The sequence below is a fragment of the Linepithema humile genome, chromosome 2 (genome assembly GCF_040581485.1).
Source record: "Linepithema humile isolate Giens D197 chromosome 2, Lhum_UNIL_v1.0, whole genome shotgun sequence".
NCBI classification, from domain to species: domain Eukaryota; kingdom Metazoa; phylum Arthropoda; class Insecta; order Hymenoptera; family Formicidae; genus Linepithema; species Linepithema humile.
The window spans coordinates 15,386,301-15,399,691 of record NC_090129.1 but is presented as its reverse complement, the minus strand read 5'-3'; the positions used below and the strand labels follow the sequence as shown (position 1 = coordinate 15,399,691).

The 13,391-nt window shown below is 29.7% G+C and overlaps 1 protein-coding gene across 3 annotated transcripts; it reads left to right on the top strand.

Annotated features, from left to right (window-relative positions):
* Positions 1-549: 549 nt before the first annotated feature.
* On the top strand, positions 550-12,947 carry LOC136998191 (uncharacterized). 3 transcript variants are annotated; one of them, XM_067350634.1, is made up of 9 exons: positions 550-982; positions 1,479-1,576; positions 6,496-6,826; positions 6,922-7,470; positions 7,595-7,800; positions 7,870-8,035; positions 8,140-8,233; positions 8,948-10,923; positions 11,003-12,947. In XM_067350634.1, exons 3-8 carry the CDS (start codon positions 6,499-6,501, stop codon positions 9,087-9,089), a joined length of 1,485 nt encoding a protein of 494 aa, XP_067206735.1. In that variant the 5' UTR covers positions 550-982; positions 1,479-1,576; positions 6,496-6,498; the 3' UTR covers positions 9,090-10,923; positions 11,003-12,947. The 3 variants fall into 3 exon arrangements, with proteins under 3 accessions (XP_067206735.1, XP_067206737.1, XP_067206736.1); XM_067350635.1 differs by lacking the exons at positions 550-982; positions 1,479-1,576 and having other exon boundaries at positions 6,055-6,826; XM_067350636.1 differs by lacking the exons at positions 8,140-8,233; positions 8,948-10,923; positions 11,003-12,947 and having other exon boundaries at positions 7,870-8,125.
* The last annotated feature ends 444 nt before the right edge of the window (positions 12,948-13,391 follow it).

Below are 13,391 nucleotides of genomic sequence, written 5' to 3'. Positions count from 1 at the left end.
TTTTGAACGGGTGTTTGTGCTCATTTCGTTTTTTAAAATTAAAAAAATTTTTTTTTTTTTTTTTTTTACTATTAGATTTAAAATTATTTAAGTTGCTTAAAATTAAAAAAAGACAACCTCTATTACGTTACGTAAAATTAAAACATAATTTATTAAATATAATTTATTTAATGTTACAAAATTAAAAAAAAAGGACTTTTTATTTTTTTGTACTGGTAAAAAATATTGATTGACTGCTATAAAAATTTTGATGGTTTTTGTAAACTTTATCAAGGTTTAATAAATAAAGTTTTTCCTTTTCATGAATACTGTTTCATTATTTATTAATTTTTAACCTGATACATGGCCGTATATGGCAGTGTACAATCATATACAGCCATATATACTTGTATACAACCGTGAATAATTGTGCATGGGCGTATATGATTGTACATGACCATGTCAGGTCAAAATCCATACATAGACACATGTATGGAGTCTCCACACATGAGTATGTATTCTTATGTATGATCAAGCATGGGCATTTTTTCCCGGGTATGAATACCGGCCTATATTATACATATATTCCGCGCGCGCGGCGTGAGCGAAACCAGGTTTATTGTTTATATACACAGTTTTTTTCCTTTCCTTCCCCTTCTCCTCTCCCTTTCTATCACTCTCCCCGGTTAGAGCTTTCGAGCTCGCAGAGTTTTCCGATTTCAACGACAGATTGTCCCACAATAACCAGTTTATGGTCGTATGAGCCTGCACTACGCGGTTCGGTGTCAACCAAATCCGAAGAAGAAGAAGAAGAAGAAGAAGCTTTTTTATATATACACGCATCGCGCTGGTGTGCAGGAGGCGCAGGAGCCATTATTGTGTCCTGCAGATCAGAGGCTTTACCCTTGAATGCCCTTGATTCGAAAGCGAAAGGACTTGAGAAATCATCCCGAAAAAAACTTCGCTGCTGATGCAGAGTAAATTGGCTTCATAGAAAATAAAGGTTTTCATTTTAATAATTTATTATATATAACCATTATTACCGTATCGTTGCATAACCTTAAATTTTGCACTTACGTGTCTGATGCAAATTTTATTGCTTGGACTGGAATTTATTGCTGATCGAGGAAAGGACTTTTTTTCACGAGCCCTCGATCTATATAATATATACATTGTGTGTATCGGAAATAAAAGAAACAAGTGGAAAAATTTACATTGCTATATTTCATCGATTTGTGTCGGTGGTTAAAATATGTCCATCGGCAAATCATCATTATACCGCTGCAGTGTACGGTAACTAAAATACTTACGAAAAAGTACGACTGTGAACAAATCATAGAAAATTACGTAAAAACTTGTGATACCAAGGCTGCGTTCTGTTTCACGCATATGCGCGCATTTATCTACAGTACACGTTACGTATATTATATATTATGCGCGCATATGCGTGAAACGGAACGCAGCCCAAATATTATGCGATTTTGTCTAACCTATAATAGTATTTTACAGGAAAGCGTGTGCGGTTGAACTCTGAATTGCTCTGAATACGGATTCACAGTGCAAGTTTATAACATTTCAGAAGCTTTTGATCAATCAAGTAAGTAATACCTTATTTCTTATCATATTTGTCATAGCTAGTTTGTAGACAAGTTGTCGCAGCAAATTCCCCCAATATAGTTAAAAAATGTTTGTGTATTATATGACAAGTATGAAATATGTACACATATGAGCTTCATATCAATTCATATTTAGTATAACTAAACACATTCTAAGTAACAAAGGTTAAGTATAACCAAAGAAATATAAATAATATTTTATCAAATAGGGGAACAAAAATGTGAATGCGCAATCAAAAAATTCCACTGAGTTTATATAATAATTTATTTCTATTTGTTCGTTTAAACTCAGTTTCTATTATGTAAATCAATAAATTATATGAAGTATGTATGTAGATTGTCCATGCTATTTATCATTATGCTCAACGTTAAACAATATTCATATCGATTGCATGCGTATACAGTTAAAAGTGGATTTTTTACTTTCTTTTACTTTTATTACAATGTGAACTAAATTCCTGCATAAATCATTTTGCTTAAAATATGTGCATGTTAATGCTAGTGATTTAAATATATTTGAACAATATTTGTAAAACAAAATTTGGGAAAAGTGAAAACAGTTAGAAAAATCCATTTTTAACTGTACGTATGCAGTCAATATGAAAATGGTTTAACACTGAGCAGAATGATAAATTGTGTGCATGGAGAGTCTACGTACATACTTCATATAATTAATTAATTTACATAACAGAAACTAAATTTACACGAAGAAATAGAAATAAATTATTATTAAACTCGGCGGAGATCACTTTCTGATTGCATATTCACATTTTTGTTCCTCTTTGAATTTGCTAATATATTATTTATATTCTTTTGGCTATACTTAGTTTTTGCTGTCTAGAATGTTTAGTTTATACAAAAATATAAAAAAAACAAAAGGTGTCGTTTCTTTTCTAAGTATTAATATGATAAACATACCATTGTAATAGATTATTTTAATGCAGTATATTTTAGTAATACGATCTTTGTATTTTCATTCATGGCAATTTTAATTTTACAGATCATTCATTTCATTGCCTAAATCAGTGATAAGTTGTTAATTTCACTGAATCAATCTGTGAGTATTCACTGATTCGCAGTGGTATACTTATGTATAACTGCAGCACATTGTGACTTATATATATTGAAGATCAGTGAGTTTTCTTTACTAATTCAGATTAAGAGAGTAGTATTGATTCATTTTAATGTAAGTTATTTTTATTCCCTGATTTGGGCATTACTTATCAAATATTTATTTTAATTTTGCTTGCTGTATATATAGATCTACCATAAATTAAAAAATGTGCCATACGGTTTAATTTTTATCCGGGATTATAGTATTATAACTTTTTGCAATATTTTATTATGTGCTTCATTTAAAGTATTGGTAATTAAATACATAATATATATGGTTATGTCTCAATCCGATCGCAACATAATAACTGATTGCTAATGTTTTCAAAAGATTAAATATAACAATTTTTAACGACTTAAAAAGTTATTTCTGTCAATTTCTTAAAATCTTAAGGAAAGTTTTCAACCTTCAAATATAATATCTCGGACATGGTTTAAAATATTAAATATGATTAAAAATTGAAGGCTTTTACGGTTGACTAGCCTACACATACGCCAATGGCGTCAACCGTCAAAGCCTTCAATTTTTATTAAAATTATTAAAAATTATTAAATGTGGCTTTCGGGTGGTTGCCCGGGTGTCAGCAATTCAAATGTGGCGAAGAATGCAGCTATCACTCGGAAACATACATAGGCTCAATATATGTGTATTGGGAAAACATGTCGGGGATCTTTAGTTTGTTGTGTAATTTTTCAGACTTTTTGATACCTAAACTCTTTTTCATTCTTAAGTCGTGGTCCTTGATCAAGACCTGCATACACATAAAGCCTTTTGTTAACCAACATAAATACAATATTGTATTTCTTGTCAATAATATTGTATATTAACAATTTTGAATCATATTTAATATATTAAGCCAATATTATATTTCAAAAATGATAACTTTCTTAGAAATTAGCAGAATTAAATTTATTTACAGTTCATCAAAGAAAAAACATGCCAAAAGACATACCGTTCCATGAACTAAGCAAAAAAGCCAAAAGACGAAGACTTATCGCTGAAAATGTAGAGGAACCTAATTCAACAGATTCCTCAATTGAACTCGACCAAGAGAATTCTGAACTTTCTGCTCATTATGCACTTTCTCATCAGTCTGAACTTTCTCCTCGTTCGGAACTATCTCATCATTCTGAAATTTCGCATCATTCTGAAATTTCGCATCATTCTGACTATTCTGAACATTTTGCTTATGAAACTTGGGATAGTGATGATTACGGAATAGGTGATGATATTTTATATGACAATCTCGATCGTGATGATTCTCCCGATCGCACACACTCCCCATCCAATTCGAGTTCTGAATCTAGCGAATATTCAGCTTCTGATAATTCGAAAGTGTTGAAATTTCTTCGCGGTTGGGCTTTAAAGCACAACATAACGCATGAAGCCATTTCAGATTTATTGATAGGACTAAAAGAAAATCACGAGTGTTTTGTGGATAGTGAAACAGAGCCTAGATTCCCGGTCAATGCACGCACACTGCTGAAAACAAATGTAAAATTAATGAAAAAAGTTGTCGAGCCTGGCCATTACATTCATATTGGATTAAAAAAACAGTTATTAAAAATTGCCCCCAAGTACTTGAAAAACGTAAGGTCTTTTAAATTATTAATTAACATTGACGGATTACCTCTGTTCAGAAGTTCGCCTGATCAAGTGTATCCCATATTATGCAGTATAGTATCTGTTCCAGAATTGCGTAAACAAGTGTTTCCTATAGGAGTATATTATGGTAAAGAGAAACCTACAAATCTAGAGGATTACTTGCAAGATTTCATTGTCGAAATTAATAGTATCAATGAAAATGGCATTAATTTCGAAAATCAGACTGTGCAGTTAGATGGTGTTTATTTTGTTTGCGATGCCCCAGCAAAAAGTTATATAATGGGAATAGTAGCGCATACAGGATTTCATTCCTGCACTAGATGCACTGTCCGAGGTGTCACTTCAGATAAACGACGAATCTTCGTTGATTTAGAGAGTCCTACTCGCACGTGTGAAGATTTTCTGGAATGGAGAGATCGTAATTTTCGACGTCGAGATACTCCTCTTACACAAATTTTAGGTTTAGATTTTGTACACCATTTTATTTTAGATTATTTACACTTACAATGCCTTGGTGTAATGCGTACGATGATCGTGAATATGTGGTACAAGGGAGAAATTCCTTACAGACTTTCGGCTGCTCAAATTGAATTACTGTCAAATCGTCTCGTTCAATCTCAATGCTGTATTCCCTCAGAGTTTGCAAGAAAGCCTAGAGAGATATATATTATTTTACGGTGGAAAGCAACGGAATTTAGACTATTTATTTTGTATATAGGGCCAGTTGTTTTGAAAAATATTCTTAGTGAAGAAAAATATCTTCATTTCTTGGAATTCCATTTTGCAATGAGGATTTTATTAAACCCGAATCTGTGTAAAGAGCAGGAATTTCGTCAATTTGCCAAAGATCTTCTGAAACATTTTGTTGAATTGACTGCAATATTATACAATCAAAATTTTATTGCCCACAATTTCCATAATAATATACATATAGCTGACGATGCCCATTATTTTGCAGATAAATTAGATAATTTCTCTTTGGATACGGTATCAGCATTTCCTTTTGAAAATTATATGCAGAACATAAAGAGAAAAGTCAGAGGTCGCAGTAAACCGCTTGAACAAATTGGACGACGAATTGGAGAAATAATGTCATTTGAGTCTGATAATTCAACAGAACTGCAAAATAATCATTATCCGAAGTTTTTTTATCCTCATAATACTGGTCCGTTGCTACCAGCTTGTAGACACCAGTATCGTGGTGTTGCGCTTCTACAATTCAAGTTAATAAATAAAAGTCCTAACAATTGTTGTGGCACTGCTGCCGGAAATATTATAATAGTCGAGAACATAGCTTTTTCTGACCTTTTGCAGGCTCCAATCGTGATTGATAGAGAATTTGTTAACAAATGCGACTTTTACACTACACCTTGTGCGAGTTCCCGAGTGGGAGTATTTAAAGTTAACAAATTGTCTAATCTTAAAATGTGGCCATTGTCAGAAATTACCATAAAATATGTTCAGTTACCGTACAAAACTGGCTACATTGTATCGTCAATTTTACATTGTGACGCGCTTTAATTGAGTATATTAATCATCACTATATCTTCTTTCTATTTCATTGCATTTTCTCTCTTCACTTATCTTATTTTTCTCTTTCATTGCATTTTTTCTCTTCACTTATCTTTCATTTTATACACGCGCATATCCCCATTCGATTCAAATACGACAAGAAACATTAAAAAGGTAATAATAAAATACTTGAGTTTATTATATAATTTTTTTATGATTGTTTATGTAAATTAATCTTATTTTTTTATTGAGATCAACAATATGTATCAATGACAGAGAGGGGGATTAGTACTTTAAGTTTTTAGATATAACGACAGCATGCCTAGTATGATAACAATTTTCAAACTTATTTGTGGAAGCTCTTGCATCGTAAAGAGCATGCTTCACATGAGAAACAAATGCAATTTTCGAGCACTTTAATTAAACAACATTATCAATTTTACTTTTTAATGTGTGTAAAAAACATTTTCAGAATCCTGTACACTATTCTTCGGCGTGTATTTTTAAATTCTTCACATATCATACAATTACAGATTATCATCGTCTGCCCATTATGTGTTGATAATGTTGTTTATCCATTATGTGCTGATAATATTGTTTATTCATTAATTTTATGTAATTATAAAATTATATAAATGTTTTATAAATGTATTGCTTCGATTTCCTCAGAACATGACAGAGATGACTGATAAAACAAATTCACCAATTAATGACGGTTTGTCAACGATGACTGAATCATGTGAAAAATTACCTGCTGAAAAAACATTTACCGTTAACGACGCGACAGTTTGGTCAATTGTTCACTTTGAAAGTGACGAGGAAGACAATGTTGAAGGTTTCAATGATCTGATTCCATCGTCGTGGATTACGACGATGGGCACATTAAGCTGGTACCCGATAAATGAACACAAAGGGACCATTCATAAATTAGTCAAGCAGTGTGCAAAAGCTAATCCGGAGTGGAATTGTTTTTCTATCCGAAAGATTGAACAAGGCATTGGTAAATTTCAGATGAGATAATTTTTCTTATATAATTTATCTTACAATGGTTTACACTTTCTTGCCCTAATATATAAAATTCATAATCTTTTGCAGAAAACTATGATCGGGGCATGAAAATGCTAGTAAAAATTGATAAAAATCCGAATGCAGCACTACATTCAGATCTTGAAGAAAAAGGCAAAGGAAAACGACTTAAAAAAACAACGCAGCGTTTTGTCGGTTCGCACAATAAAAACGTCCAGAAAAAGCAAATTACACAGACGATGTTACCACCTATTCCGAAATTGGGGAATATAAGCAAGCCTGAACAGGCAAGCCGGTCATTGAGCAATATAAAGGATGTAACGGATAATCAGTATTCATTATTGGACAATGCACAGCAGCCGAATTGTAGCTCATGTGATGAAATATCGATAGATGACAAGGGAACTAAGGGGCTAAAGCCCGCAAAAGAGGATTCTCTCGTCACGAAGATGCCGACTTCGAACCGTGCAACAAATAAGCCAGGAGTGTATAGTGCTGAACATTTTTCAAAAATTATAGGATGTAAAATACCTTCGAAAATAAATCACAAGTGTGCTTATATCGAAGGAGGAGTGGCCACACTGGAATCTCTGGCCGATGCAATTTGTTATCTCAACGGTATGTTGAAAATGTCGTTTATATATACAGAGTAATGAAGATATAACAGATAGTGAAGTAGATTGTTGCTCTCTCACTTATACTAACAACCCTAAATAAAACTTATGTTTTCGATTACTTTCAGTTGAAGTGTTTTCGTGCAAAATGTCTTTGCGCAAAACTGACAAAAATATGGAAAGTTTCTTGGAAACAGCGGCAATGGTGAAGAAGCCTTCAACCGTAATGATGACTCCTACTGTCCATGTTTTGGACGAGTTTCTTGTAAAAAACATAGAAGAATTACGCATCGTCGAACGTAAACTAAAAAAAGAAACTTTTTATTTGCAAGTGGTGAGATATTTTATTTTCTTGCTACATTATTTTTTAGTTACATTATCTATAATTATATATAATTTTTAGGTCGAAGCGCTACACTCAGGAGTCATGGGAGAACCATTAAAAAAACAGATTAATTCCATACTCCGGTTAGTTCTGGACGATGAAGTAGCAAGTGTTTTCAATTGGAAAGGACAACGAGGAACGAAGATAAAGTTATCAAATCGTCGAATTGCCAAAATAATGATTGGTAAGATTTTATTGTCTCACAAATAGACCTGTTCCAATAAATAAATGTAATTGAGCCTGATAGAGATATACTGTGTGCTCTTATATTGTATTTTTTTCTTATAGAAGCAGTAGCTATGGATTTTCCAATGATCAATAATACCACATTTGGGCGGAATGCAGGACCTTGGTTAGCTCAAGCCACCTTTCGTTTAAAAAAGTAAATATTACATATTTTAGTTTTTTTATAACACTTTTTTAGCAGATCTTGACTGCGCACGTATGTAATACTAAATTAAATTGCTTAAAAAATTAGTAATATTACGATTTTTAAAATATTTTCCCGTCGATTTTTAAACTTTTTTAAACAAGTTTGCGATTTGTATAACATATAAAACTTTCATTTTACATTACATTTAATTAAACGTATAATTTAGCTATTAAATCGGATTCAATGACATAATTAGAAGTTAAATTTGTTTCAATTACAAATTTTAAAAAATAATTAAAAGTAAAATTTGTTTTAATTAAAACTAACTTTTAATTACTTTACAAATGTGTAATTGAAAATAATTTAACTTCTAATTTCTTTCTAAATTTGTAATTGAATCCAATTTAAATATTACATTATATGTTGATTTAAAATTATGTAAGTTGAAAGTTACATATATGTTGTATTGTAATATTATTAGTAAAATATAAAATGTTTAAAACCTTGTATTATTAGTTTCAATTAAACATGTAATTTAGTAATTAAAGTGTATTCAATTATAAATTAACAAAATAATTAGTAATATAATTAATAATTAGTATGTAATTTATTTACATTTGTAATTATAGTGTTGATATGCCTGATATGAAGCCATCGAAGCCACTCTGTGGTACATTTATATTTTTGAACGTTTAGTAATATCTATTTTCTATTTTGTATTAGCAAAAACGTCAATAACAATAAGAAAGACGACCCAGAAGATGTTACCGATGATAGCGAAAGCGGTTCTTCTGAAAACGATGACGAATTAGGCGATGACCTGAGTGAAAAAGACTGTGATGAAATAGATAAAAGTATCTCATAAAACATCCATAAGTACCCTTATTTTTGTTTTATTATATATTTTAATTATAAAGTACATATTATTACTTATATAATATATTGATGTTACATTATGTATAAGTATACATAAAAATACTTTCTTTGGTAACCAAAAAATGTTGTTTGTTCATTTTCATTTATTCAATTTTAACCCATTTTCAAATAATAAAAAAATATTTTTTCAAATCTTCTATTTTTTCAAATCCTCTCAGAGTAATAGTATCTTCGATTAATAGCCCGTTATATAAGATAGCTAACTTTTTACATGGAATCCTTGCAAACAATGTACCTAATTCGAAAAGAAACATAAAAAATAGTTTTGATCTAGTTGAAAAGTTGAACGGTGTTTTTTTAGAATCGGATCATTGCCTTGCTTCTTTAGATGTTGTTTCTCTTTTTACGAACATTCCTGTTGAAAAGGCAATAGAAAGCATAAAAAACAGATGGGAATGGATTAGAAGGTACAATTCCATACCAATAGAAGAATTTTTAATTGGTATCAATTTAGTTTTAAATTCAACGTATTTTAGTTTTAATAAAGTAATTTACAAACAAATTTTTGGCACTCCAATGGGTTCTCCTCTCTCTCCAATAATAGCAGAATTTGTGTTACAAGATTTGGAAAATTCAGCAATCGAACGTCTACCTTACAAATTACCGTTTTATTTTAGGTATGTTGACGACATACTATTTACGGCTCCAGAAAATCATTTAGACGAAGTTTTGGAGACATTCAACTCAATGCATAGCAGATTACAATTCACATTGGAAAAAGGAATAAATAATCATATCAATTTCCTAAACGTTAAACTAATATCGGAAAACAATTTTATTAAATTTGATTTGTTCCACAAACCTACTTTTTCGGGCAGATATTTAAGTTTTTATTCGCATCATCCCATGGCACACAAAAAAGGTGTTATCTTTGGCTTATTTGACAGAGTTGTAAAGTTAACACACCCACAATATTGGCACAAGAACATCGAGGAAATGATTTCCCTACTTTTAATTAACGGCTATCCATTGGAATTAATTTTTAATAGTATTAACGAAAGACTTAAAAAATTTAGCAATAATTGTTGTAATAAAAACAAAAATAGCAATGATAAAACGGGTTATTTTACGATACCATATATAAAAGAAACTTTTGATAAATTCACACGGAACATGAAAAAATACAATCATCATTTAGCCTTTTCGTGTAACAATAAACTTAATAGGTTTATAAAAACAGGGAAAGACATTATTGAATCCATGAACCAATGTGATGTAGTATATAAGGTAACGTGTCATGATTGCGAGGCTAGTTATGTGGGACAAACAAAGAGAAAATTGAAAACTAGAATTAAAGAACACAAGTCGGATATAAATAAAAGAACGGGATCCCCTTCTGTCATTTCTTGTCATAGATTAGAAAAAAACCATGAAATGGATTGGGAGAATGTAGAAATATTAGACAAGGAAATGTCTTATAGCAAAAGGCTTATTTCCGAGATGTTGCACATAAAACGGCAAAAAACGAGTCTCAATAAGCAGAACGATACTGAGTTACTGCCAAACTTGTATTTGCCAGTTCTCAATTTGTTTACTGCTTAAAGATCACTCACTCTCCCACCACGAATCTCCTTCACATACGAGTTCTCTAATATATCCTCTATTATATTCAACTAGTTTGCCATGTCCACTCAAACGACGCGGACCTCCAATATCATTTTTAGCAAACTGACTCGTTACACCGAATAGTTTTGGTTCTTAGTTTTTTTAAAATAAGAAAGTTTACACGAAAACACAACATGACGGTACTGCTATGCATTGAGGTAAGAATATTTTTAGCAATTTTAATAAATAACAAGTAATATAAAGATAAAAGTAGACATTGGTTCATGCTGGTTTTAGAATAATTGCAATCAACCACAATTCAAATCTTAAAAAGGACATCGTGTATGTTTAATGTAAAACATGATTTCCTTCCTGATGATCTTAAGATTGGTGTTATTAGAAGAGGCATGACTTTCAAGATGTGTTGTCCTTCTAAACAATTTTTAAATGTAACGAATATAAGAAGATTGTAATATCCGAATTAGTTTTATAAGTAACGATTGTTTATTAATATGTTCCGAATTTTATAATAACTAACTACTGAAGATGACCACAACCAGATGGTCGAAACGTCTAGATTGACCTAAACATTTGTTATAATATATTAATAAATTAAGCACGAAAATCCAGCTTGGGCTCTGTAGCTTGTTGTTAATAATTTATTTGAATAATTTGAGCCAATATTATATTTTTAATTTATTAAATAATCATTTTTTAAATCTTCAAAAAAACGTTTCTCAAATCTGGAAAATACATTTTCTTCAAATGTTAAACAATCGTATTTATAACGTTAAAAAAACATTTTTTCCAATTTTAAAATAAACATTTTTTAACATTATAAAAACATTTCTTTAAATGTTAAAATAAACATTTTGTAACGTTATAAAAACATTTGTTCAAATATTAAAATAAACATTTTTTAACGTTATAAAAACATTTTATCAAATGTTAAAATAAATATTTTTTTAATGAGAAAAAGGGGACTTAACCCATTATTTTTAACGTTTTTCAAAATGTTTTTAAAAATGTTTTAAAAATGTTTTTAAAAACATTTTTAAAAACATTGTTTGCTGATTGGGTATTAAAAAGATTAATGAAGATGAAAAAAAATTATCAGATAAAGTTGATATTCAATTTACAAACATAGAGAAAAAGTTAAATGAATTAGAAAGTAAATATGATAGTGAGAAACCAAGATTGGAACAATACATCATTGATATTGTAAGTGAAATAAATACAAGAAATAATTCTTATTTTGATAAAATATACAAAATTATAGAAGAGTTAAAAGACAGAGTAAATAAATCTGAAAACGAGTTATCTATTATGAAAAATAACATTTCAAACGTTAGTGAGAAAAAATTTAATTTATTAAAGGATATAAATACAGGTGCGAAGGAAATACAACGGATAATTGATAAAGACAAAGATAATAGTAAAAAAATAAAAATATTGGAAAAAAATATTGAAGAATGTTGTAAAACTAACAAATCTCTAGAAAAATTTATAGAAGAGACTTCAGATCATCATAAAAGAATAGATGAAAGACTGAAACTAATAGAAAATTTTATCAGAGTCAGATTTGGAGAGTGCAGTGATGAAAGTGATTGTAAAGGAGGAACGAAACATATTGATTATAAGAAGAAGTATGAAAAGTTTTATGATAAAGATAAACTAATAACTGATGTAATAGATAAATATTATTTTATCAATGAATACAACAATAGAAAGAATTTATTTAACACCAAGTATTTTAATAACTGTAACTTTGAAAATTATCTGAACGTAAAGAAGTATTCATATATTAAAAATATAAATAACGAAATAGAAGAGGAAAAGAAGAAAAGATTTTTTGACAAAATATCAGATTGTGAAATTCTCGACCATTATGATGAAATAGTAGATAATGATGGTATAAAGAAAATGTCAATTTACGGAATAAAAATAAATACTATAAAATATGGAAATTATAGTTTTTATAAATATTGTTTAGAATTACCATTCGATGATGAAGAGTTTGATATCGTGAATATAGTACACTCAGAAAATATAAAACCTTTAGATATAGAATTATCTTACAAATATATTGATACAATAACTAGGAAGAGAATTTTCATCAGAGAAACTTTGCTGGTCAAAATATATAATGAATTTTTGATAAGATTGAATGAACATATTGAATATATTAAACAATTGAAGTGTAAATTACTTATTTTATATAAATCTGATGATATCGATGAAATAATAGTTTGTTCAAATGATAGAAAAAAAAAAAATCGTACATTATATAAGATGTATAAAGAAATCATTAACTTATCCAGTAAAATAATATCTTTAAGTAATCTTAAGGACAAGAGTTTTTTCAATGTATACAACTATTGCCTAAAATTTATTAAAGTAGACAATGACTGTGTAATCACTGACAAGAATAAGTATTTTAATTTTATATTCCTAAAGAGTAAAGAGAAAACAATAACAAATAATATTTCTAATATAATAGGAGGATCATACTCCATTTATGTTTTTAACGAAGAACTTCCATCAAACGAAAATGAGATAGATTTTGTAAATATGACAACTTTAGATATTCCTGAATATTCTGATTATATAGAAAAAATTAAAGATATTAACTTCTACTTTCCTTATAGAAAGGATTTCAAACTTTTAAAAAATTACTTTTTGTACA

Bases quoted from the DNA above. Each gene is read 5' to 3' on its own strand.
- LOC136998191 (XM_067350634.1), top strand. From the start codon at position 6,499: ATGACAGAGATGACTGATAAAACAAATTCACCAATTAATGACGGTTTG. The intron at 7,471-7,594 runs GTATGTTGAAAA...GATTACTTTCAG, and splicing joins TGCAATTTGTTATCTCAACG to TTGAAGTGTTTTCGTGCAAA. The intron at 7,801-7,869 runs GTGAGATATTTT...TATAATTTTTAG, and splicing joins AAACTTTTTATTTGCAAGTG to GTCGAAGCGCTACACTCAGG.